Source organism: Loxodonta africana, chromosome 6 (genome assembly GCF_030014295.1).
Source record: "Loxodonta africana isolate mLoxAfr1 chromosome 6, mLoxAfr1.hap2, whole genome shotgun sequence".
Taxonomy (NCBI): Eukaryota; Metazoa; Chordata; class Mammalia; order Proboscidea; family Elephantidae; genus Loxodonta; species Loxodonta africana.
The window spans coordinates 56,968,593-56,992,890 of NC_087347.1; the positions used below are offsets into that span (position 1 = coordinate 56,968,593).

General features: G+C 37.7%; 1 protein-coding gene across 1 annotated transcript in view; it reads right to left on the minus strand.

Moving 5' to 3' along the window:
* The window catches only part of ANKAR (ankyrin and armadillo repeat containing), a 108,159-nt gene that overhangs the window by 32,807 nt on the left and 51,054 nt on the right, over positions 1-24,298 (minus strand). The window contains exons 12-16 of the mRNA XM_064286901.1: positions 15,592-15,760; positions 4,443-4,684; positions 4,111-4,264; positions 3,866-4,027; positions 1,524-1,630 (exon numbers count right to left, since the gene is read on the minus strand). Of these exons, the coding sequence (XP_064142971.1) occupies positions 1,524-1,630; positions 3,866-4,027; positions 4,111-4,264; positions 4,443-4,684; positions 15,592-15,760 (834 nt within the window). The remainder of the gene's footprint in view (positions 1-1,523; positions 1,631-3,865; positions 4,028-4,110; positions 4,265-4,442; positions 4,685-15,591; positions 15,761-24,298) is intronic.

Below are 24,298 nucleotides of genomic sequence, written 5' to 3' on the forward strand. Positions count from 1 at the left end.
TAATTTTTAACAGCTAGGGGAATATCCTTCCTCTTGTGTGCAGGTACAAATACAGAGCTACATTTGAGGGCATGGGAGAAGGCAACCAGGGTCAGAAGGACAAGTAAAGAGGTGTTATCCTAAGTATATAGTTATATCCCTTCCATATGTAAATTTTTTTTTTTTGGCATGGGTTAAAAGGCCGTTTTGAGCTGGTTGTTAGCTACTGATCATTGAGATAATACGAGGCTTTAATGGAATGTCTATCAGTTTGTTCAGAGCACTGCGGGGTAGTATTGAAGAATAGTTTTGTTGTTTTTGGTTTTTTTTTTCCTAGTTCTGGAGCCATTTAATGCACATTCTGATGTCCTTTAGGAAGATGTAAATGGACAGTGGTTATTACAGGGATTCAATAGAAGTTTCTCAAAGTACTAAGCATTTCTATGAAAACTTGGAAATTTTAAAAGCATGATTATTGAATTATTACAAAAATACTTTTTTACAGAATCTAAGTTTGACAGAAAATACTGAAATGTATTTATGCTCTGTTTTAACAAATTTTAGAACTCATTGAAAATATATACTGAAGTATATATTGATGCAATTGAAGCAGGCTGTTTTCTTTGAAGCTGCATGTTTTAAAAATAAAAATATATCTTTATGTGGCATTTCCCATAGTCTTATGGAATTTACTACTGCTTTGAAAGTCAGTGTAGTTTTTACTTACAACCCAAGCCAGAAGATTGCATATGCTTCTTCCTTTTGTTTCCCTAAGCAACCCATGTAATAAAATAATCTTTGATAACCAAAAGGCTAAATAATTTACAACATTTTTCTGACAACAAATACATTTCGTTAAAAGAAACAATGATGCATTTACTTACATGTTTCTCCCCTATGTTATTTTTATTTCCTCCTCTCCACCAGAGCCCATACCACATTTTGAGAAAATGTTGTTATAACTTCCTTCCTGGACAACTATGGATATCCTGAATTTAGCAAACCCTCAGTAAAAAGCTTTGCTCAGATGTGAATGTCATTTTATTAAAGATATTTTACCACACATAAGTAGAAAAGTGAATGACTCTTCAATGACTCATACTAATCCTTCACAATGCCAGCCAACACAGGATGCTTTGTGGAAGGTAGGGCTCCTTTGATGGTGTAGCATGGACATGATTCAGTTATATTTGAGAAATATTGCTACATAAGCCACACACCCCCATTTACCCCCTGGTTTTAGTAATCAATATCTGAGGAAAGAAAGGAAGAAATTCTGTGAATAAACAATCAAATATCTGAGGAATAAAACTTCTTTGATAAGTAAGGACCTGAGACTTTCTTGTCATCTTTGAAGAAATCACATTTTGATAAAATTTACTACCATCTTATAGTTTGTAGCAACTTCTTTTGTCTAAAAAGTCTGGGATTTTAAGAGATTAAATATTTTTATGATGCTTGTAAACTTGTATAAAGATACTAATTCTTGAAAATATTTCCATTAATTTTTACTATATCAAAAAAATTTGAACTTTTATACATACCTTAATGTTGGCTGAAGGGTGATTTCTGAGTAGTTGAATAAGTACTGGAAAGGCATTTTCCTCTACAACATAATGTTGACTAATGGGATTGCTTGTGTGGGCGACACCTGTAGAAGCCCACATGACAATGATTTAATCTTTTCTCCATCTTGTAAATGGTAAAGTCAAACATAGCTTGATATTTTTGGTTAATAAAGTTTCCTAAAGTATGGTTAGTAAATTATAAGAAGAAATGCTATATGGGCACTATTTTAATAGTCATGAATTTTTCATAAAGGTAAAGACGAATAAACATGAAAATTAGAAGTGTGATTTCAGACTTCTAGCCTCTACAACTGTGAGACAAAAATTAATATTCTTATAAGCCACCCGATTTCACTGCAGTAAGTGCTTTAATAGGGGTATATAAAAGTACACTTGAAGCACAGAAGAGGGATTGTTCACCTCAGAGGGAGTGGTTGAGGGGCATATCAGGGAGATTTTAAAGGGTGAAGATGGTATGGGTGGGTCTTTAAAAAATGAATATTATTAATGATGATTCATCTGCACATGTGTGGGGTAAAATTCCATGAGGGTGGGAAAAGAACTACTACAAGCAGCAAGCTGAACAATTCTCAGAGTTCACAGAAGGCTAAAGATGGTTTGTGCTCCAAGTAGCAAGAGTGCAGAGATCGCATAATACAAGGGGCATTGGATAGAGACGGCAGAAAGATATCAATCACCCTTAGTAGTGGGGTTAAGTTAGTTACAGAATAAAGGCTGCTCTAAACTTGCTATTTAAAAAAGAAAAAAAAAAAACCTGTTGCTGTCAAGTCGATTCTGACTCATAGTGACCCTATAGGGCAGAGTAGAACTGCCCCAACGGGTTTCCAAGCAGCGGCTGGTAGATTCGAACTGCTGATCTCTTGGTTAGCAGTCCAGCTCTTAAACCACTGCACCACCAGGACTCCAAACTTGCTATTTCAAAGCTTAAAAGCTAGCTGCAAAAGGCTCAAACTGATCCCAGGAGACATAATTGCATGCCACAGCAGAGTCTAACTCTCTTTAAAAGAAAACAAAATCTACACCCATCAATATAAAACTTACAATGTCCACATTCAATCAAAACTTTATATGCATGATTTAAAAATTTGAAATACATAGGGTAAATTTGACAAAAGATGTGCAAAAAATGTACACTGGAAGCTATAAAACATTGGTGGGGAGAAATTAAAGATCTAAATAACCTGTGGAGAGATATGCCATGTTCATAGCGACTTGGTATTGTTAGGATTTCAGTTCTCTCCTAGATATATTTAAAGATTCAATGCAATCAAAATACCAGAAGGCCTTTTTGTAGAAACTGGTAAACTTATTAAAAAATTTATATTGAAATGCAAAGGACCTACAATAGCAAGAACGACTTTGAAAAAGAATAACAAAGTTGAAGGACTTAAGTACAAGCCTTGGCTTCAGATTTATTATAAACTTATAATCAAGACAGTGAATATGGCATAAAGATAGATATATAGGTAAATGGAACAGAATAGAGAGTCCAGAAATAAATCTACATATATCTAGTCAATCGATTTTTGACAAAGGTGCCTAGGTAATTCAGTTTTTTTCAACAAATGGTGCTGGAGCTATTGGATAGCCATATCCAAAAAAAAAAAAAAAATCTTGATGCTATACAAAATTTTATTCAAAATGGGTCATAGACCTAAGTGTAAGAACTAAAACTGTACAACTTCTAGAGGAAAACAACTAGGCCCAGTGGCTACTTTATGAATCGTAGAAGAACCATTACAAAAAGAGACTGAAATTGGAAAATACACTGCAGCATTAGAAAGTCTGTCTTCTACATCTTGAGAAATATGTAGTTCTTGAGATTTAAAAGAAAAAACATTTTCTTCTTAAGCTTAGAAAAATGAGATGCTTTAAGTCAAAATAGGCAAGGCTCATTGCCCTCATTTCCCTTTCTAACCAGAGTTCAAGAGCAAAACCGACAAAAAATTCTTAATTATATCACTTTTACTCTCCAAAGTCTTGGGGAAACAAAAAATTATAATAGCCCATTCTAGATTGGAGCTCTGGTGGCACCGTGGTTAAGAGCTATGGCTGCTAACCAGAAGGTGGGCAGCTCAAATCCACCAGCCCCTCCTTGGAAACCCTATGGGGCAGTTCTACTTTATCCTATAGGATTGCTATGAATCAGTATTGACTCTACAGCAACGGGTTTATTCTAGACTGAATATTCTTTAGGGCTCTGACAGTGGGATAGAGAGGAAGAGATCAATTTCCACCTCTCTAAGTACTTTCTTTTTCTTATTGATATTTAGAAAATTGAGAATGAGCGTACAAACCAATACAAATGGATCCCACTGCTCTGATGACACTCAGAAGTGTGCCTTCAGCTATCTTAGTAATTCTTAGTAAGCGAACCAAAGGTGCAATTCCATTCCCTTCACATATTTGATTTTGATGCATTCTGCTGTCCTTACTTAGAGCTATGACTGCTTCACCTCCTGGTAAAGAAAAGAAAAAGGCATGCCTGATAATCTGATTCCCTGTTTACACTGTCCAGATTTATGTATAGAAAATAACTTACCAACATACTGCATTTTAGCTGATGGTGACAATAGCATGTTTATTATAAAGTTGTATCCAATCTGTTCTGCCATATACTTTTGTTGTTTCAGTGTTTGTCCTGCCAAGGCCCAAAGTGCTACAGCTCCTTGTTCCTTAACATCTATTTTAAATGCCTATTTAAAAAAAAAAAAAAAAATTCCATGAATTCAATGAGCATTTATTGAACACTTTAGGTATGTATGTTTCATAAAATGTTTATCCCAGAACTGGTTTTAATTTTCTGTTCATTTAACAAAATCGAAAATAGAATACTTTGTCTACAAAAATGAAAATTAATTATAAAATTCCTACCTTCAGGAGTTTTAAAAGATATTTAGTTAATGACTTTTCCAGAAATGCTTTCTGTATAGCAGGGTTGTGACTTGCCAGTGACTCCACAGCCATTGCACCCTTCACTTGGACACTCAGCTGCTTCCCTTTAAATAGAGCCACCAGAGGAGGAATTACTCCTTCCATAGCGAGGGCATCCTGCACCCCTGTGTTGTCACGTGCAACTTCAGCAATTGTAGCAGAAGATACAGCCTTCAACACATCTTCAAATGAATTCAAGAACCAGTTTTAAAATTTTTAAAAAAGTGAGAGGTAATACAATTCAGCATACCTTTAGTTTATAAAACCAAACTTACAGAAAGTTTATAGAAAATTAGGAAAAAGAAACAGAGCTGTCCAGATTCTCACCACCCAAACACAGTCAAGCATTTGGTTTAATCTCACCCACTATTTTTCATGAACATAGATATAGATATATCTAACATAGTTTTTTTTGTGTGTGTGTGTATTTTTTTTTTAATAACTTTTATTAAGCTTCAAGTGAACGTTTACAAATCCAATCAGTCTGTCACATATAAGTTTACATACATCTCACTCCCTACTCCCACTTGCTCTCCCCCTCTTGAGTCAGCCCTTTCAGTCTCTCCTTTCTTGACAATTTTGCCGGCTTCCCTCTCTCTCTATCCTCCCATCCCCCCTCCAGACAAGAGTTGCCAACACAATCTCAAGTGTCCACCTGATATAATTAGCTCACTCTTCATCAGCGTCTCTCTCCCACCCGCTGACCAGTCCCTTTCATTTCTGATGAGTTGTCTTCGGGGATGGTTCCTGTCCTGTGTCAACAGAAGGTCTGGAGAGCCTGGCCGCCGGGATTCCTCCAGTCTCAGTCAGACCATTAAGTTTGGTCTTTTTATGAGAATTTGGGGTCTGCATCCCACTGATCTCCTGCTCCCTCAGGGGTCCTCTGCTGTGCTCCCTGTCAGGACAGTCATCGATTGTGGCCGGGCACCAACTCGTTCTTCTGGTCTCAGGATGATGTAGGTCTCTGGTTCATGTGGCCCTTTCTGTCTCTTGGGCTCTTAGTTGTCGTGTGGCCTTGGTGTTCTTCATTTTCCTTTGCTCCAGGTGGGTTGAGACCAATTGCTGCATCTTAGATGGCCGCTTGTTAGCATTTAAGACCCCAGACGCCATATTTCAAAGTGGGATGCAGAATGATTTCATAATAGAATTATTTTGCCTATTGACTTAGAAGTCCCCGCAAACCATGTTCCCCAGACCCCCGCACTTGCTCCGCTGACCTTTGAAGCATTCATTTTATCCCGGAAACTGCTTTTGGTCCAGTCCAATTGAGCTGACCTTCCATGTATTGAGTGTTGTCATTCCCTTCACCTAAAGCAGTTCTTATCTACTGATTAATCAATAAAAAAACCCTCTCCCACCCTCCCTCCCTCCCCCCCTCGTAACCACAAAAGTATGTGTTCTTCTCAGGTTTACTATTTTTCAAGGTCTTATAATAGTGGTCTTATACAATATTTGTCCTTTTGCCTCTGACTAATTTCACTCAGCATAATGCCTTCCAGGTTCCTCCATGTTATGAAATGTTTCAGAGATTCGTCATTGTTCTTTATCAATGCGTAGTATTCCATTGTGTGAATATACCACAATTTATTTACCCATTCATCCATTGATAGACACCTTGGTTGCTTCCAGCTTTTTGCTATTGTAAACAGAGCTGCAATAAACATGAGTGAGCATATATCTGTTTGTATGAAGGCTCTTGTATCTCTAGGGTATATTCCTAGGAGTGGGATTTCTGGGTTGTATGGTAGTTCTATTTCTAACTGTTTAAGATAACGCCAGATAGATTTCCAAAGTGGTTGTACCATTTTACATTCCCACCAGCAGTGTATGAGAGTTCCAATCTCTCCGCAGCCTCTCCAACATTTATTATTTTGTGTTTTTTGGATTAATGCCAGCCTTGCTGGTGTGAGATGGAATCTCATTGTAGTTTTAATTTGCATTTCTCTAATGGCTAATGATCGAGAGCATTTTCTCATGTATCTGTTGGCTGCCTGAATATCTTCTTTAGTGAAATGTGTGTTCATATCCTTTGCCCACTTCTTGATTGGGTTGTTTGTCTTTTTGTGGTTGAGTTTTGACAGAATCATGTAGATTTTAGAGATCAGGCGCTGGTCGGAGATGTCATAGCTGAAAATTCTTTCCCAGTCTGTAGGTGGTCTTTTTACTCTTTTGGAGAAGTCTCTAGATGAGCGTAGGTGTTTGATTTTTAGGAGCTCCCAGTTATCTGGTTTCTCTTCATCATTTTTGGTAATGTTTTGTATTCTGTTTATACCTTGTATTAGGGCTCCTAGGGTTGTCCCAATTTTTTCTTCCATGATCTTTATCGTTTTAGTCTTTATGTTTAGGTCTTTGATCCACTTGGAGTTAGTTTTTGTGCATGGTGTGAGGTATGGGTCCTGTTTCTTTTTTTTGCAAATGGATATCCAGTTATGCCAGCACCATTTGTTAAAAAGGCTATCTTTTCCCCAATTAATTGACACTGGTCCTTTGTCAAATATCAGCTGCTCATACGTGGATGATCTATGTCTGGGTTCTCAATTCTGTTCCATTGGTCTATGTGTCTGTTGTTGTACCAATACCAGGCTGTTTTGACTACTGTGGCTGTATAATAGGTTCTGAAGTCAGGTAAGGTGAGGCCTCCCACTTTCTTCTTCTTTTTCAGTAGTGCTTTGCTTATCCGGGGCTTCTTTCCCTTCCATATGAAATTGGTGATTTGTTTCTCTATCCCCTTAAAATATGACATTGGAATTTGGATCGGAAGTGTGTTAAATGTATAGATGGCTTTTGGTAGAATAGACATTTTTACTATGTTAAGTCTTCCTATCCATGAGCAGGGTATGTTTTTCCACTTAAGTATGTCCTTTTGAATTTCTTGTAGTAGAGCTTTGTAGTTTTCTTTGTATAGGTCTTTTACATCCTTGGTAAGATTTATTCCTAAGTATCTTATCTTCTTGGGGGCTACTGTGAATGGTATTGATTTGGTTATTTCCTCTTCGGTGTTCTTTTTGTTGATGTAGAGGAATCCAAGTGATTTTTGTATGTTTATTTTATAACCTGAGACTCTGCCAAACTCTTCTTTTAGTTTCAGTAGTTTTCTGGAGGATTCCTTAGGGTTTTCTGTGTATATAATCATGTCATCTGCAAATAGTGATAACTTTACTTCTTCCTTGCCAATCCGGATACCTTTTATTTCTTTGTCTAGCCTAATTGCCCTGGCTAAGACTTCCAACACGATGTTGAATAAGAGCGGTGATAAAGGGCATCCTTGTCTGGTTCCCATTCTCAAGGGAAATGCTTTCAGGTTCTCTCCATTTAGAGTGGTATTGGCTCTTGGCTTTGCATAGATGCCCTTTATTATGTTGAGGAATTTTCCTTCAATTCCTATTTTGGTAAGAGTTTTTATCATGAATGGGTGTTGGACTTTGTCAAATGCCTTTTCTGCATCAATTGATAAGATCATGTGTTTTTTGTCTTTTGTTTTATTTATGTGATGGATTACATTAATGGTTTTTCTGATATTAAACCAGCCTTGCATACCTGGTATAAATCCCACTTGATCAGGGTGAGTTATTTTTTTGATGTGTTGTTGGATTCTATTGGCTAGAATTTTCTTGAGGATTTTTGCATCTATGTTCATGAGGGATATAGGTCTGTAATTTTCTTTTTTTGTAATGTCTTTACCTGGTTTTGGTATCAGGGAGATGGTGGCTTCATAGAATGAGTTGGGTAGTATTCCGTCATTTTCTATGCTTTGGAATACCTTTAGTAGTAGTGGTGTTAACTCTTCTCTGAAAGTTTGGTAGAACTCTGCAGTGAAGCCGTCAGGACCAGGGCTTTTTTTTGTTGGGAGTTTTTTGATTACCGTTTCAATCTCTTTTTTTGTTATGGGTCTATTTAGTTGTTCTACTTCTGAATGTGCTAGTTTAGGTAGGTAGTGTTTTTCCAGGAATTCATCCATTTCTTCTAGGTTTTCAAATTTGTTAGAGTACAATTTTTCATAATAATCTGAAATGATTCTTTTAATTTCATTTGGTTCTGTTGTGATGTGGTCCTTCTCATTTCTTATTCGGGTTATTTGTTTCCTTTCCTGTATTTCTTTAGTCAGTCTAGCCAATGGTTTATCAATTTTGTTAATTTTTTCAAAGAACCAGCTTTTGGCTTTGTTAATTCTTTCAATTGTTTTTCTGTTCTCTAATTCATTTAGTTCAGCTCTAATTTTTATTATTTGTTTTCTTCTGGTGCCTGATGGATTCTTTTGTTGCTCAGTTTCTATTTGTTCAAGTTGTCGGGACCGTTTTCTGATTTTGGCTCTTTCTTCTTTTTGTATGTGTGCATTTATTGATATAAATTGGCCTCTGAGCACTGCTTTTGCTGTGTCCCAGAGGTTTTGATAGGAAGTATTTTCATTCTCGTTGCTTTCTATGAATTTCCTTATTCCCTCCTTGATGTCTTCTATAACCCAGTCTTTTTTCAGGAGGGTATTGTTCATTTTCCAAGTATTTGATTTCTTTTCCCTAGTTTTTCTGTTATTGATCTCTAGTTTTATTGCCTTGTGGTCTGAGAAGATGCTTTGTAATATTTCGATGTTTTGGACTCTGCAAAGGTTTGTTTTATGACCTAATATGTGGTCTATTCTAGAGAATGTTCCATGTGCGCTAGAAAAAAAAGTATATTTTGCAGCAGTTGGGTGGAGAGTTCTGTATAAGTCTATGAGGTCAAGTTGGTTGATTGTTGTAATTAGATCTTCCGTGTCTCTTTTGAGCTTCTTACTGGATGTCCTGTCCTTCTCCGAAAGTGGTGTGTTGAAGTCTCCTACTATAATTGTGGAGGTATCTATCTCGCTTTTCAATTCTGTTAAAATTTGATTTATGTATCTTGCAGCCCTGTCATTGGGTGCATAAATATTTAATATGGTTATGTCTTCCTGATCAATTGTCCCTTTTATCATTATATAGTGTCCTTCTTTATCCTTTGTGGTAGATTTAAGTCTAAAGTCTATTTTGTCAGAAATTAATATTGCTACTCCTCTTCTCTTTTGCTTATTGTTTGCTTGATATACTTTTTTCCATCCTTTGAGTTTTAGTTTGTTTGTGTCTCTAAGTCTAAGGTGTGTCTCTTGTAGGCAGCATATAGATGGATCGTGTTTCTTTATCCAGTCTGTGACTCTCTGTCTCTTTATTGGTGCATTTAGTCCGTTTACATTCAGGGTAATTATAGATAAATAAGTTTTTAGTGCTGTCATTTTGATGCCTTTTTATGTGTGTTGTTGACAATTTCATTTTTCCACATACTTTTTTGTGCTGAGGCGTTTTTCTTAGTAAATTGTGAGATCCTCATTTTCATAGTGCTTGACTTTATGTTAGTTGAGTCGTTACATTTTTCTTGGTTTTTATCTTGAGTTATAGAGTTGTTATACCTTTTTGTGGTTACCTTATTATTTACCCCTATTTTTCTAAGTAAAAACCTAACTTGTATTGTTCTATATCGCCTTGTATCACTCTCCATATGGCAGTTCAATGCCTCCTGTATTTAGTCCCTCTTTTTGATTATTGTGATCTTTTACCTATTGACTTCCATGATTCCCTGTTATGTGTATTTTTTTTTTAATTAATCTTAATTTGTTTGTTTTTGTGATTTCCCTATTTGAGTTGATATCAGGACGTTCTGTTTTGTGACCTTGTGTTGTGCTGATATCTGATATTATTGGTTCTCTGACCAAACAATATCCTTTAGTATTTCTTGTAGCTTTGGTTTTTGCAAATTCTCTAAACTTGTGTTTGTCTGTAAATATCTTAATTTCGCCTTCATATTTCAGAGAGAGTTTTGCTGGATATATGATCCTTGGCTGGCAGTTTTTCTCCTTCAGTGTTCTGTATATGTCATCCCATTCCCTTCTTGCCTGCATGGTTTCTGCTGAGTAGTCAGAACATATTCTTATTGATTCTCCCTTGAAGGAAACCTTTCTTTTCTCCCTGGCTGCTTTTAAAATTTTCTGTTTATCTTCGGTTTTGGTGAGTTTGATGATAATATGTCTTGGTGTTTTTCTTTTTGGATCAATCTTAAATGGGGTTCGATGAGCATCTTGGATAGATATCCTTTCGTCTTTCATGATGTCAGGGAAGTTTTCTGTCAGGAGTTCTTCAACTATTTTCTCTGTGTTTTCTGTCCCCCCTCCCTGTTCTGGGACTCCAATCACCCGCAGGTTATCCTTCTTGATAGAGTCCCACATAATTCTTAGGGTTTCTTCATTTTTTTTAATTCTTTTATCTGATTTTTTTTCAGCTATGTTGGTGTTGATTCCCTGGTCCTCCAGATGTCCCAGTCTGCATTCTAATTGCTAGAGTCTGCTCCTCTGACTTCCTAGTGTGTTGTCTAATTCTGTTATTTTATTGTTAATTTTTTGGATTTCTACATGTTGTCTCTCTATGGATTCTTGCAACTTATTAATTTTTCCAGTATGTTCTTGAATAATCTTTTTGAGTTCTTCAACAGTTTTATCAGTGTGTTCCTTGGCTTTTTCTGCAGTTATCCTAATTCCATTTGTGATATCATTAAGCATTCTGTAAATTAGTTTTTTATATTCTGTATCTGATAATTCCAAGATTGTATCTTCATTTGGGAAAGATTTTGATTCTTTTGTTTGGGGGGTTGGAGAAGCTGTCATGGTCTGCTTCTTTAAGTGGTTTGATATGGATTGTTGTCTCCGAGCCATCACTGGGAAACTAGTTTTACCAGAAAATCCGCTAAAAAAAACTGCAGTCAGATCCCTATCAGAGTTCTCCCTCTGGCGCAGGCTATTCAGATGTTAATGAAGCCGCCTGGGGAGGGTGGGGGAGGGAACAGAGAGATAGGAGAGTAGCACCTCAGAATATAGCCAGAGTTGCTTGTCTTGCTTGGAATGACTATTATATCTGAGATTCCCGCGGGGCGCGTCGCCTATGTGTGCTGGCTGTGTGGAGATTGCCCCCGGGGGGTCTGGCCCGCTGGAGTCATGGTCAGATCCTCCGCTTCCAGCCCCACGCCCAGCTTCAAGGCTCCCCTACTGGGACGGTGCACTCTCGACTCCAAAATCAGTCGCTGCCTCCCGGGGACTTCTCGTCCCTCCAGCTGTGTGGCTGTGCCGCACCCGAGAGCCAGTTGGGCCTCCTCCCGGGGTTAGTTCACATGGGTGGAGCAGCTCCCCGTGGTTGTGCCGTGACCGAGTGTCCCAGCTGGGACACTGTTCTCCCCACTCCAATTCCAGTCGCTGCCTCCCGGGGACTTCTCCTACCGGCTGCGTCCCACGCCGCCCGCGTGACCCGGCTGGTCCCCTTCCCGGGGTTAGTTCAGGGGGGTGGAGCAACTCTCCGTGTTTATGCCGTACCTGCATCCAGTCCAAATCCCTGCGGGACGGTTCCCCGACTCGGATGCTGCTCTTTCTGCTCCAAGACCAGTCACTGCCTCCCGGGGACTTCTCCTACCGGCTGCGTCCCACGCTGCCCGCGGAACCGGCTGGTCTCCCTCCCGGGGTTAGTTCAGGGGGGTGGAGCAGTTCTCTGTGCTTGTGCCGTACCTGACTAGTACGCTGGCTCCAGGCTCTGGAAACAATCGCTGCTTCCCCGTATTAGTTCATTCTCCATCTCTAAATCTGTGTTTGTTGTTCAGGGTTCGTAGATTGTTATGTATGTGATCGATTCACTTGTTTTTCCGTGTCTTTGTTGTAAGAGGGATCCGAGGTAGCGTCTGCCTAGTCCGCCATCTTGGCTCCGCCCCTCTTTTAACATAGTTTTAATACAAAAGTAATATCCTGCATTTTCATTTAGCATTAAAACATTTTTTTCATTCTTCATGAACATCAGTGTCTTCCTAGTATTCTATTAAAGAAGTGTATCACATTTCATTAGCCATTCAGATGTTTTTGAAAATATATAGTTTCCAAAATTCTATTCTTTTAAACGATGCTTAAGAGACATCTTCTTTGTACAGAACGCATTCCCTTCCTATCTGTATTCCTTCCCTCCCCCCCCCACCACCTTTGGATAGAGTCCTAGGAATTTTTGGAATAACTCAATACATCCCATTAAAGTGCTTTTCAAAAATAATAAATAGCATTCTACCCTTATATAATCAGAGTTTGAGAGTATCAATGTTACTGTATCTTCCTGAATATAGATATTGTCATTAAAAATAAGTACATAAATAAACTTTGCTAAGTTGATTTAAAAAAAGTTGATAGGTGGAAAAAAATAGCATCTCATTTTATTTTGTATTTTTGGTTACTGGGGAAGCTAAACATTTCCCTATATGTTTATTAACCGGTTGCATTTTTTCTTTTTAAAAACTTTTAGAAAATTTGCAAGAATAAGTCAAGAGAACTCCAGTAAACTCTTTACTTGTTTAATAATTATATTCCACCACCACTGACTGCCGTGGAGTTGATTCTTACTCATAGTGACCCCACAGGGTTTCCGAGGCTGTAAATCTCTATGGAAGCAGATTGTCACATCTTTCTTCCACGGAGCCACTGATGGTTTAGGATTATTGGTTCTTTGGATGGTGGGGCACAACACAAAGACACTCAGATAGCTGACAGGCAGAATTTAGAGCTACAAATGAGAGAAGGCTGCCAAGCAGGGCCAAGATGGAACCACAGCAGGTGGCTTAAGTATGGCAAGAGAAGTAGGGTTAACTAGAATTCACAAGCTCCCTTTAGACTGACTGATGTTAATTCTTTCACAGACTCCAGAGCACAGGTGTAGGGGCTGTCCCTAGTTGTTTGATACCTGAACCCAGGGCATACTGGCCCTGGAGTGTGAGAGCCCAGTAAGGGAAGTGGTTGAGATATAAAATTAATCAACTTCTTAAGAAGAGGAACTGATTGGCTTCTAGCTGAGCCTCAAAACTGGGTCAAGACACCACTTAAAAATAACTGTATTACATGGATTTACTGATCTTTAACATTTTGTCATATTGATTTTTATCTGTTTATGTATCTATAAGGTGCCCTGGTGGCACGGTGGTTAAAACACTTGGCTGTGAACCAAAAGGTCGGCGATTCGAACCCACCAGTCGTTCTATGTGAGAAGGATGTGGCAGTCTGCTTCCATAAAGATTTACAGCGTTGTAAACCCTATGGGGCAGTTATACTCTGTCCTATAGCATCACTATGAGTTGGAATTGACTCGACGGCGATGGGTTTGACCTGTTTATAAATTTTATTTTTCTAAATTTGAGATTAGGCTGCATACATACAACATAGCCCTTTATCTTCTTAATACTTCAGTGTGTATTTTCTAAGAGGATATTTTCTTTTTTTTTTTTTTTCCTTCTAGTTTTCTGATCTTGCCTTGTACAAGCTGTGCTGGATTCCCCAGTTCTGTGTACTGTCTTACCCTTCACCAAAGGATATAAGATATTTTTTACATAACTACAGTTATGCAAAAGCAGATGCAATACTTTTATCTAATGAAATTGCATTAATTCTCCTAATAAAGTCCTTTATCAAATTTATTTTCCTCTCACACAGAATCCAGACCAGGATCATACCGCATTTTATTATCATATCTCTTTAGTCTTCTATGATCTGAAACAGTTCTTCAGTCTTTGTCTTTTATTACTTAGACATTTTTAATGAACACAGGCTAGTTACTTTAGCCTCAATTTGGGTTTGTTTGATGTGGTTCAGAAAGTTTAAGAGGATATTGGAATTAATTAAATTCTTTTCTGATCCCCATACAACTTAACAATCCACCTAACATCCATCAGAATTATTTGTTAAAGCACTTAAATTATAAATGGAGCTTGAATAGAGAAGAAAAATAATTAAAATTTATTTCAAAATTAAGTTTTTTATCTTCCTTTTAGTGAGGAGATAATATAGATTACAGTATAGGAAAAGTTACTCTTATTTAAGTTTCAGACAAGGCAAGAGACTGAAAAATATGTCCAATAATGTAGCTTTTTTTCCACTGAACTCATTTTTCATTTATTTATTCAAATTGCCCCTACTCATTGTGTGCATTGTTCTGGCATTTGGGGTTAGGAGGTATAAAAAGGAAGGGGAAAACTTAATCCTTATCTTTAAATTTTAAATAGGAGATAAAACACACACAAAACAAAACAAAACAAACAAAAACTGTAAACACACAAAAATGATATGGTAACGATATGCATAAAAGCTAACCTCTAATGATATTCTTAAATGATAAAATACAGCATAATTTAGGGATGGAAGGATACTTGGAACAGATGACTTTAAGGAATTTTTAATGAAGGGAGGGAGCTTTCAAATCATTTCACTACGTTATAGAGAATATGACATTTGCTTAAATTTGAAATAAAAAAAGTCAAGCTATCCGTAACATTTCCCTATCCCCAACCTTTTCTTACATTTTAAACAAAATATTTATTCCATGTTTTTTCCTGCTGAACTAGAACAGAAAGAAAGATGATAAAACTGAGTAAGAAGGAAAAGGGATGAGATTTTCCTCAATTTTTTCTCCCCCAAATTTGAGGAAAACCCTAGATTTGACACTTACACTGTTAGGTACGTTTACTGGGATGACGTAATTCCTACAGAACCTAAGAGTCCATTTGCAGTAGCTGCAGAAACTACATCAAACTTCCGGTGTTCTTGGTGCTATGATGCATGGTGCTTTGCGTGCTGTAGAACCTGATAATTGGCTTACGGCCTGATGACCTCAAATTCTGATATCAAATATCTAACAGCAAATCTGAAATTCTAGTTGTATTGCAAAATAGCTTCTAATAATCCATGTGTGTATTATTTATACAAAGTGACATCTAGTCCTCTGGGCATATCATCTGTATTATTTTCATCATTCCTGACAATATTTCTCTTTATAAACATGCCTAATTGAGCATTAAAAAAAAAAACAAAAAACTCAACAACTATGCCTTTCGGCATTGAATCTGTTTCACAAACCCAACAGTTTAAGTGTTCCGGATACTTAGGTGGTAGTACATATTTACTTATAGATCCATTCTAAAATAATCCAAGACATTTGTTCATGTGAGACAAGTTCAGTCTTTTGTTTGCCTCACTTAATATATCTGGCCGCTTTAGAATAATACAGAAATAAAAGCTCACCTGAATCCGAACTCAGAAATGTGATAAGATATTTGATTCCTTTATGATCTCTCACTGCTCTTTGATTGTCTTCATTTCTTATACATAATACCCGTATACAGTTCATTACATTTACTAGCACACATTCTATGTTTAACTGCAAGAGATTTATCAGAGCTGGAATTCCATTCTAAAAATTAAGAAACAAAAAATATAATTACAATTGAATTTATTTAAGATACATACAATCTCTATATATTATAAACTCAAGTCTATAATTTTTCTTGCTGTAGAGATCTGCTTAGTCAGGAGAGAACAATTGTTCATAAACAAATGTGTCTATACTGATATTGCACACTAAATGACAACACCTCTTTGAGCAAATTTCAGGGCAAGTGTTCTATAAATATATTTGAAAATAGCCTCTTTTATACAAAAAGGCTGCAAGTTCACTGTAATGTTTAACAAGGATCTAAAAAATGAAGCAACTCAGTAAGATCAATTGAATAGAGTGCTCTATGTGGATGTATTTGCCATGGTGGTTATTGGATTTGTAGTTGATAATCGCATTTGTGCAACACAAAATAATACTTTTATTTATTTTGTTAATTGATGCAGGTTTACAGAACAAACTAGCTTCTCATTAAACAATTAGTGCACATATTGTTTTGTGACATTGGTTACCAATGCAAGGACATGTCAACAGTCTCCCTTCTCCACATTGGGTTCCCAATCTCCAGCTTTCTTGTCCCCTCCTGCCTTCTAGTCCTTGCCCCTGGGCTGTGTGCCCCTTTATTCTCTTTTTGTTTTATGGGCCTGTCTAATCTTTGGTGAAGGGTGAACATCAGGAGTGACTTCATTACTGAGCTAAACGGGTGTCCAGGGCCATACTCTCAAGGTTTCTCCAGTCCCTGTCAGGCCATTAAGTCTGGGCTTTTTTTGTGAGTTAGAATTTTGTTCTACGTTTTTCTCCAGCTCTGTCGGGGACCCTCTATTATGATCCCTGTCAGAGCAGTCAGTGGTGGTAGCTGGGCACGATCTAGTTGTGCTGGACTCAGTCTGGTGGAGGCTGTGGTAGTTGTGGCCCATTAGTCCTTTGGACTAATTTTTCCCTTCTATCTTTCGTTTTCTTCATTCTCCCTTGCTTCCAATGCAGTGAGACCAGTGGAGTATCTTAGATGGCCACTCACAGGCTTTTAAGACCCCTGACACTACTCACCAAAGTAGAATGTAGAACATATTCTTTATAAACTATGTTTTGCCACTTGAGCTAGATGTTCCCCAAGACCATGATCCCCATAGCCCTCAGCACAGTAATTCTGTCCCTCAAGGAGTTTGGAAGTGTCTATGGAGCTTACATGGCCTTGCCTTGGACAAGTTGTGCTGGCTCCCCAGTATTGTGTACTGTCTTACCCCTCACCAAAGTTACCACTTACCTCTTGTCTATTTAGTGTTTGTTTTTCTATCCCCACCCCTTCCCTCCCTTGTAACCATCAAAGATTGTTTCTTTTTGTGTGTAAGCCTTTCCATGAGTTTTTACAGTAGTGGTCTCATACAATATTTATCCTTTTGTGATTGACATTTCACTCATCGTAATGCTCTCCAGATTCATCCATGTTGTGAGATTCATCATTTTCTTTATCATTGTTCTTTATCGTTGGATAGTACTCCATTGTGTGTATGTATTATAGTTTATCTGTCCATCTGTTGATGAACACCTAAGTTGTTTCCACCTTTGTGCTACTGTGAACAATGCTGCAGTGAATATGGGTGTGCATATGTCTATTCGTGTGATGAGTCTTACTGATTGCTAGATCGTATGATATTTCCATTTCTAGCTTTCTAAGGAAGTGCCATATCGTTTTCCAGGATGGTTGTACCATTTCGCATTCCCACCAGCAGTACATAAAAATTCCAATCTCCCTGCAGCCTCTCCAACATTTGTTATTTCCTGTTTTATTTATTCGTGCCAGTAATGCTGGGGTGAGATGGTATCTCACTGTGATTTTGATTTGCATTTCTGAAATGCCCAGTGATCACAAGCATTTTCTCATGTGTTTGTTAGCCACTTGAATGTCTTCTTTAGTGAGGTGTCTGTTCATTTCCTTTGCCCATTTTTTAATTGGATTTTTTGTCTTTTTGTTGTAGAGATGTTGAATTTTCCTGTAGATTTTAGAGATTAGACTTTGTTGGATTTGTCATAGCCAAAGATTTTTTCCTAGTCTGCAGGTTCTCTATTGGTGAAGTCTTTTGATGAGCAAGTGTTTAATTTTTAGAAAATCCCAGTTATCTAGCTTATCTTCTGGAGTTTGTGTGTTGTTAATTGTGGTTTGTATCCTGTTAATGCTGTGTATTAGGGCCTCTAGTGTTGATCCTATTTTTTCTTCTATGATCTTTATAGTTTTTGGTTTTATATTTAGGTCTTTGATCCATTTTGAATTAATTTTTGTGTATAGTGTGAGGTATGGGTGTTTTTTTTTTTTTGCAGATGGACATCCAGTTTTGCCAGCACCATTTGTTAAAAAGACTGTCTTTTCCCCATTTAATGGACTCTGGGCCCTTGTCAGAGATCAGGTGACTGTAGGTGGATAGATTTACCTGAGGGTTCTCAATTCTGTTCTGTTGGTCAATGTATCTGTCGTTGTACCAGTACGAGGCTATTTTGACTACTGTTGCTGTATAATAGGTTCTGAGGACAGGTAGTACGAGTGCTCCTGCTGTATACTTCTTCAGTGATGCTTTACTTATATCCAGGGCCTCTTCCCTTTCCATATGAAGTTAATGATAAGTTTTTCCATCTCTTTAAAGAATGCTGTTGGTATTTGGGTAGGGATTGCATTGTATTTGTAGATTGCTTTGGGAAGAATGGACATTTTCACGATGCTGAGTCTACCTGTCCATGAGCATGGTATATTTTCCCATTTATGTAGATCTCTTTTAGTTTCTTGCAGTGGTGTTTTGTAGTTTTCTTTGTTTAGGTCTTTTATATCACTGGTAAGATTTATTCCTAAGTACTTTTTTTTAGGGGCTGTGTCTGAATCGACTCAACGACAGTGGGTTTGGTTTTGGTTTATTATAAATGGTATTGTTTTCCTGATTTCGTTTTCATCATTCTGTTTATTGGTGTATAGGAATCCAACTGATTTTTGTATGTTTCTCTTGTATCCTGCAAATCTGCTGAAGCTTTCTATTAGTTCCAGTAGTTTTCTCATGGAGTCTTTTGGGTTTTCTATGTATAGTATCATATCATCTGCAAATAGGGAGAGTTTAACTTCTTCATTACCAATTTGGATGCCCTTTATTTCTGTTTCTTGCCTTATTGCTCTAGCTAGGACTTCCAGCACAATGTTAAACAGGAGTGGTGATAAAGGGCATCCTTGTCTTGTTCCTGTTTTCAAGGGGAATGTTTTCACCCTCTCTTCATTAAGAATGATGTTGGCTGTTGGGTTTGTATAGGTGTCCTTTATTATGTTGACGAATTTCCCTTAAATGCCTATTTTATTAAGAGTTTTTATCAGGAATGGGTGTTGGACTTTGTCCAATGCCTTTTCTGCATTGATTGAGATGATCATGTGATTCTTTTCTTTCTTTTTATTTATGTGGTGGATTACATTGATTGATTTTCTAATGTTGAACCAATCCTTAGATACCTGGTATGAATCCCACTTGGTCATGGTGTATTATTTTTTTGATATGATGCTGAATTCTATTGGCTAGAATTTTGAGAACTTTTGTATCTATATTCATGAGAGCTATTGGTTAGTAATTTTCTTTTTTTATGTTGTCTTTGCCTGGTTTTGGTATCAGGGTTATGCTGGCTTCATAGAGTGAATTTGGAAGTATCCCTTCCTTTTCTGTGTTCTGAAATAGTTTGAGTAGTACTGGTGTAAGCTCTTCTCTGAGAGTCTGGTGGAATTCTGCAGTGAAGCCATCTGGGTCAGAGCTTTTTTGTTGTTGTTGGGAGTTTGTTTTTTTTTTTTTTAACCTTTTCAATCTCTTCTCTTATATGGGTCTGTTCAGATTTTCAACATCATTTTGTGTTAGTTGTGGTAGATAGTGTCTTTCTAGAAATTTGTCCATTTCCTCTAGGTTTTAAAATTTGTTGGAGTATAGTTTTTCGTAATACTCTGTTATGATCCTTTTTCTTTCAGTTGGGTCTGTTGTGATGTCTCCCATTTGATTTCTTATTTGGGTTATTTGCATCTTCTCCTGTTTTTCTTTTGTCAATTTGGCCAATAGTTTGTCAATTTTGTTCATTCTTTCAGAAAACCAATGACTCGACGGCACTGGGTTTTTGGGTTTTCAGAAAACCAACTTTTGGTTTTGTTGATCTTTCTATTGTTCTTCTATTCTCTATTTCATTTATATATCTGCTCTGATCTTTATTATTTCCTGTCTTCTGGTGGCTGTGCGCTTCTTTTGCTGTTCTATTTGCTCGAGTTGTATAGGGAATGTTTTGATTTTGTCCCTTTCTTCTTTTTTGATGTTTGCATTTATTGCTATAAATTGACCTCTGAGAAATACCTTTGCTGTGTCCCAAAGGTTTTGGTATGATGTGTTTTCATTCTCGTTTGATTCTAGGAATTTTTTTATTCCATTTTTCATTTCTTCTATTATCCAGTGGTGTTACTCAGTTTCCATGTAATTTTTTTTTTTCCTTACTCTTCCTGTTGTTAATTTCTACTTTGATGGCATTGTGATCAGAGAAGATACTTTGTATTATCTCAGTGTTTTGGATTTTGTTGAGGGTTGCTGTGTGGCCTAAGATGCACTCTGTTCTGGAGAACACTCTACATGCGTTGGAAAAGAATGTGTACTTTTCAGTTGTTGAGTATAACAAAAAAAAACAAACCAAACCCAGTGCCGTCGAATCAATTCCGACTCATAGCGACCCTATAGGATGGAGTAGAACTGCCCCACAGAGTTTCCAAGGAGCGCCTGTCAGATTTGAACTGCTGACCCTTTGGTTAGCAGCCATAGCACTTAACCACTATGCCACCAGGGTTTCCTGTTGGGTATAGTGTTCTATATATGTCTATAAGGTCAAGTTGGCTGATTGTGGCCTTATATCTTCTGTATCTTTTTCAAGTTTCTTTCTAGATGTTCTGTCCTTTACCAAGAGTGGTGTGTTGGAGTCTCTGTCATGGATTGAATTATGTCCCCCCCCCCCCATGAAATACATGTATCAAATTGGTTAGGCCATGATTCCCAGTATTGTGTGGTTTTTCTCCATTTTGTGATTGTAATTTTATGTTGAGAGGATTAAGGTGGGATTGTAACGCCACCCGTACCCTGATCCAAGGTAAGGAGAGTTTCCCTGGGGTGTGGCCCGCACAACCTTTTATCTCTCAAGAGATAAAAGGAAAGGGAAGCAAGCGGAAAGTTGGGGACCTCATACCACCAAGAAAGCAGCACCAGAAACAGAGCACGTCCCTTTGACATGGGGTCCCTGTGCCTGAGAAGCTCTTCAACAATGGGAAGTTTGAGGACAAGGACCTTCTTCCAGAGCCAACTGAGAGAGAAAGCCTTCCCCTGGAGCTGACGCCTTGAATTTGGACATTTAGCCTACTTTACTGTGAGGAAATAAATTTCTCTTTGTTAATTCCATCCACTTGTGGTATTTTCTGTTATAGCAGCACTAGATAACTAAGATGGTCTCCTACTATTATTGTGGAACTCTCAATTTCTCTTTTCAGTGCTTTTAGAGTTTGTTTTGTGGATTTTGGAACCCTGTCATTGACTGTGTAGATATTTATTATGGTTAAGTCTTCACGATGGAGTGTCCCTTTAATCATTATGTAATATCCTTCTTTGTCTTTTATGGTGGATTTTGTTTTAACATCTATTTCATCTGATATTAGTATTGCCACTCCTGTTCTTTTTTGGTAGTTGTTTGCTTGATATATTTTTTTCCATTCTTTGATTTTTAAGAAATTTATGTCATTATTTCTAGGATGTGTCTTTTGTAGATAGCATATTGATGGATCCTGTTTTTTTAATCTAGTCTGTCGCTCTCTGTCTCTTCATGGGTGCACTTAGGCCATTTACATTCAGTGTAACTATTGATAGGTGTGAGTTCATTGCTGTCATTTTATACTGCTTTTTTTTGGCGGTGCTGACATTTTCTTTGTTCCTTTTACTCTCCTGTGCTGAATTCCTTTTGTTTGTGGATTTTGTTTTTCATTTCTTTTGTTTTTGTGTTTACCGAGACTTTGTTTTTCTTCTTTATTTTGATGAGTAGGTTTGTTGACTTTCCTTGTGTTTACCTTGAAATTTACACTTATATTCCTAAGTTTGAACCAGTTTTTTATTACTTAGTATGGTGTTACCTTCCTCTTCATTTGAAAGGTCTATACCTACACCTTTTATTCTCTTTTTTTATCATTCTGACATTGAAATTTCTCTGGTTCCCTGTTGTAATTCTTTTAGTTTTGATTAATTCTTGAGAGTTCATTACCTAGGTTGGTATTTGGGTAATGTGGTCTTGCATCCTAGAGTCAGGCTGTCGTCTGATGTTGTTTGTTCATGATCCAAAGGACTCCCTTTAATAATTCTTGTAGGTTTGGTTTGGTTTTTACATATTCCTTTAATTTCTGTTTTTCTGGAAATGTCCTAATTTCACCATCATATTTGAGTGAGAGTTTTGCAGGATATATTATTCTTGGTTGGCAATTTTTTTCTTTCAAGGTTTTATATATGTTATCCCATTGCCTTCTTGCCTGCATGGTTTCTGCTGATCAATTAGAGCTTAGTCTTTTTGTTTCCCTTCTGTATATGAGTTTTTGTTTTTCTCAAGCTGCTCTCAGGATTCTTTCTTTGTCTTTGTTTTTAGCGAGTGTGATTATGATATGCCTTGGTGATTTTCTTTTGGGATCTATCCTGTATGGGGTTCACTGTGCTTCTTGGATTGTTAGCTTTTCCTCTTTCATGATAGTAGGGAAGTTTTCTGTCAACAATTCTTCAATGATCTTCTCTATGTTTCTGTTTTCCCCCTTCTTCTGGAACTCTGATCACTCAGAAATTTTTGGCTTAGATTGTATCCCACATCATTCTCAGAATTTCTTCATTTTTCCTCAAAAAAGTGGAATTCATGTATTTTTCTTCAGTTTCACTGATCTTGTCTTCCATTGTTTGAAACCTACTTCTTAGACCTTTTCTGACACTGTGCATTTCTGAAATCTGGTTTATCTTTTGGATTCCTAATCGCTATTTCTGTATGATTTCTAGTTGTGAATTTATTTTATCATTTTGTTCCTGTATTATTGTCCTGAATCCTTCCATTGTTTTTTTTTTTTGTGACTTTTCCATGATTTTGTCTATTTTTTCCTCAATTTTGTCTGCTTTTTCCTTCAACTCTTGGATAGCTCTGCATATTAAAGATTTGAATTCCCTATCAGGGAGTTGCAGTGCCTTTTCTTCTGCTGAAAGGTCATCTTATGTTTTATGTTGGACACCTACTGGAACCCTCTGTCCTGTTTTTTTTTATGTTTTGATATTGTCTGCTGTCTTTGGTTCATTTAATAGTTATTTTCTTCTTCTATTGATTGTAGATTTGTTCATTTCATCATGATTTTTTTGTTTTATTTGGTTATGTCCGAGCAGATGGGCTGGGCATTCTTTGTTTTTTGCTTGTCTGTGCATACGATACTTCTCACCATCTTGTTCAGTGGGCAGGGTCAGTTGCTCAGCTATGGGTCCAGCAGGGCAGGTCCAACAGAAGTGGAGCGGCCAGGTGTTCAGGAGAATGGTAAGGAAGTAAGGTAGAGGGAAACAAGAAATCAAGAAAGAAAGAGAGAAAGAAAAGAAAAGAAAAAAAAAAACTTGATGCCCTGATGGAGCCCACTGGTGTGGTGCCGCAGATTGGGGAAGTGGGTTCTCAGCCACTCAGCACTGCACAGCCTCTCTAGAAGGAGCAGAGGTTGACATGTTCCCAGGTGTTCAGGAGAAAAGAAGGGAAAAATGGTAGAGAGAGACTAGAAATCAAGAAAAGAAAAAAAATCCCCAAGGGAGGCCACTGGCTTGGTGGCTCGGTCTGGGAAAGTGACTCCCACGCTGCTAGGTACTGCACAGCCTGTCTAGATGGGGTGGAGATGGCACACAGTGCCAGGTGTTCAAGATACAGGAAAAGAAGAAAAGTAGAGAGATGAGAAACTGGAATGGAGAAAAACAAAAGGAAGAAAGAAAAATAATAATAATAATAAAGAAATGCCCCCAGGGATCCCATTGGTCTGGTGGAGCAGACTGGGCAAGGGGCTCCCAAGCCAAGTGGCACAGTCCATCTAGAAAGTGCAGAGATGGCACACAGTGCCAGGTGTTCGGGAGACAGGAAAAGAAGGAAAATAGAAGAGAAACCAAGAAATGAAGAAAAAAAGAGTACTAAGAGAAGAAAGAAAAAATGTTCCCCCAGGGATGCCACCAGCTTGGTCATGTGCCCTGGGGAAGTAGTTCCCCAGCTGAGTGGTGCTTCACAGCCAGTCAAAAATAAGTAGAGATGGCACACAGAGCCAGGCATTCAAGAGAAAGGAAAGGAAAAAGGTGAGAGGGAGAGAAGAAACCAAAAGAAGCCAAGAAAAAGCAACATCAGCATCGAAAAAATAACACTAAAGGAAGTGGCTGGTGTGGTGGGGTGAATCCAAGCAGCACGGAGCTGATGTTTCCCAGGCCAAGTGACTGCAGCCCGCTGGGAAGCCACAGAAACCGAGCGGGAGGAGAAAGATGGGGGGTGGGA